At 63.3% G+C, this 1,165-nt stretch overlaps 1 protein-coding gene across 1 annotated transcript; it reads left to right on the forward strand.

The window, feature by feature from the left end:
• The first annotated feature begins 300 nt into the window (after positions 1–300).
• On the forward strand, positions 301–1,165 carry MAFA (v-maf avian musculoaponeurotic fibrosarcoma oncogene homolog A). The gene is given in 2 exon segments (XM_010002147.1): positions 301–980; positions 982–1,165. Coding segments are annotated over 2 exon segments (864 nt in total).

Raw genomic sequence — 1,165 nt, forward strand, 5'->3', positions numbered from 1 at the left:
CGGAGGGTCCCGCAGCGCGGACTGAGCCCCGCAGGAAGGTCCCGCACCAAAGCCCCGTCGGGGGGTCCCGGAGCCGGGCTGAGCCCCGCAGCAAAGCCCCGTCGGGGGGTCCCGCAGCAAAGCCCCGTCGGAGGTTTCCAGAGCCCGAGAGCGAAGCCCCGTCGGGGCAACCGGTTACACCTCAACCCCAAGCCCGGAGTCAGATCGGAGGCAACACCCGGAGCCCCTGGAAACCCTCCGCTTTCCCGGTGAGCTGCAGAGCCCCGGGGGATCCCTCCCCCGGCCCCTCCATGGACTGAGATGGCCTCGGAGCTGGCCATGAGCTCGGAGCTGCCCACCAGCCCCCTCGCCATCGAGTACGTGAACGATTTCGACTTGATGAAGTTCGAGGTGAAGAAGGAGCCGGCGGAGGGCGAGAGGTTGTGCCCCCCAGCCGGGTCCCTTTCCTCCACCCCTCTCAGCACCCCTTGCTCCTCCGTGCCTTCCTCGCCCAGTTTCTGCGCTCCCAGCCCCGGTGGGCAACCGGCTCCAGCCCCTCCGGCTCCCAACGCAGCTTCCTTGGGCTCCAAACCTCAGCTGGAGGAGCTGTACTGGATGTCGGGTTACCAGCATCACCTCAACCCCGAAGCTCTCAACCTGACCCCCGAGGACGCGGTGGAAGCTTTGATCGGTGCCCCTCACCATCATCATCATCACCATCAAGCTTACGAGCCTTTCCGACCTCAACCTTTCGGGGCTGAGGAGTTGCCTCCCGCTTCCCATCATCACCCCGGCGGCCACCACCATCATCACCATCATCACCATCACCACCACCTGCGCCTGGAGGACCGTTTCTCCGACGACCAGTTGGTGAGTATGTCGGTGCGGGAGCTGAACCGGCAGCTGCGGGGCTTCAGCAAGGAGGAGGTGATCCGCCTCAAGCAGAAGAGGAGGACCTTGAAGAACCGAGGCTACGCTCAATCCTGCCGTTACAAACTGGTACATCTTGGAGAACGAGAAGTGTCAACTCCAGAGCCAGGTGGAGCAGCTCAAGCAAGAGGTGACCCGCCTGGCCAAGGAGAGGGATCTGTACAAAGAGAAATACGAGAAGTTAGCAAGTCGGGGCTTCCCCAGGGAAACTTCCCCTGCTTCTGCTCCCAAACCCACCGCCGACTTCTTCATGTGA

The sequence above is a fragment of the Chaetura pelagica genome, unplaced genomic scaffold, assembly GCF_000747805.2.
Source record: "Chaetura pelagica isolate M959 unplaced genomic scaffold, ChaPel_1.0 scaffold297, whole genome shotgun sequence".
NCBI lineage: Eukaryota > Metazoa > Chordata > Aves > Apodiformes > Apodidae > Chaetura > Chaetura pelagica.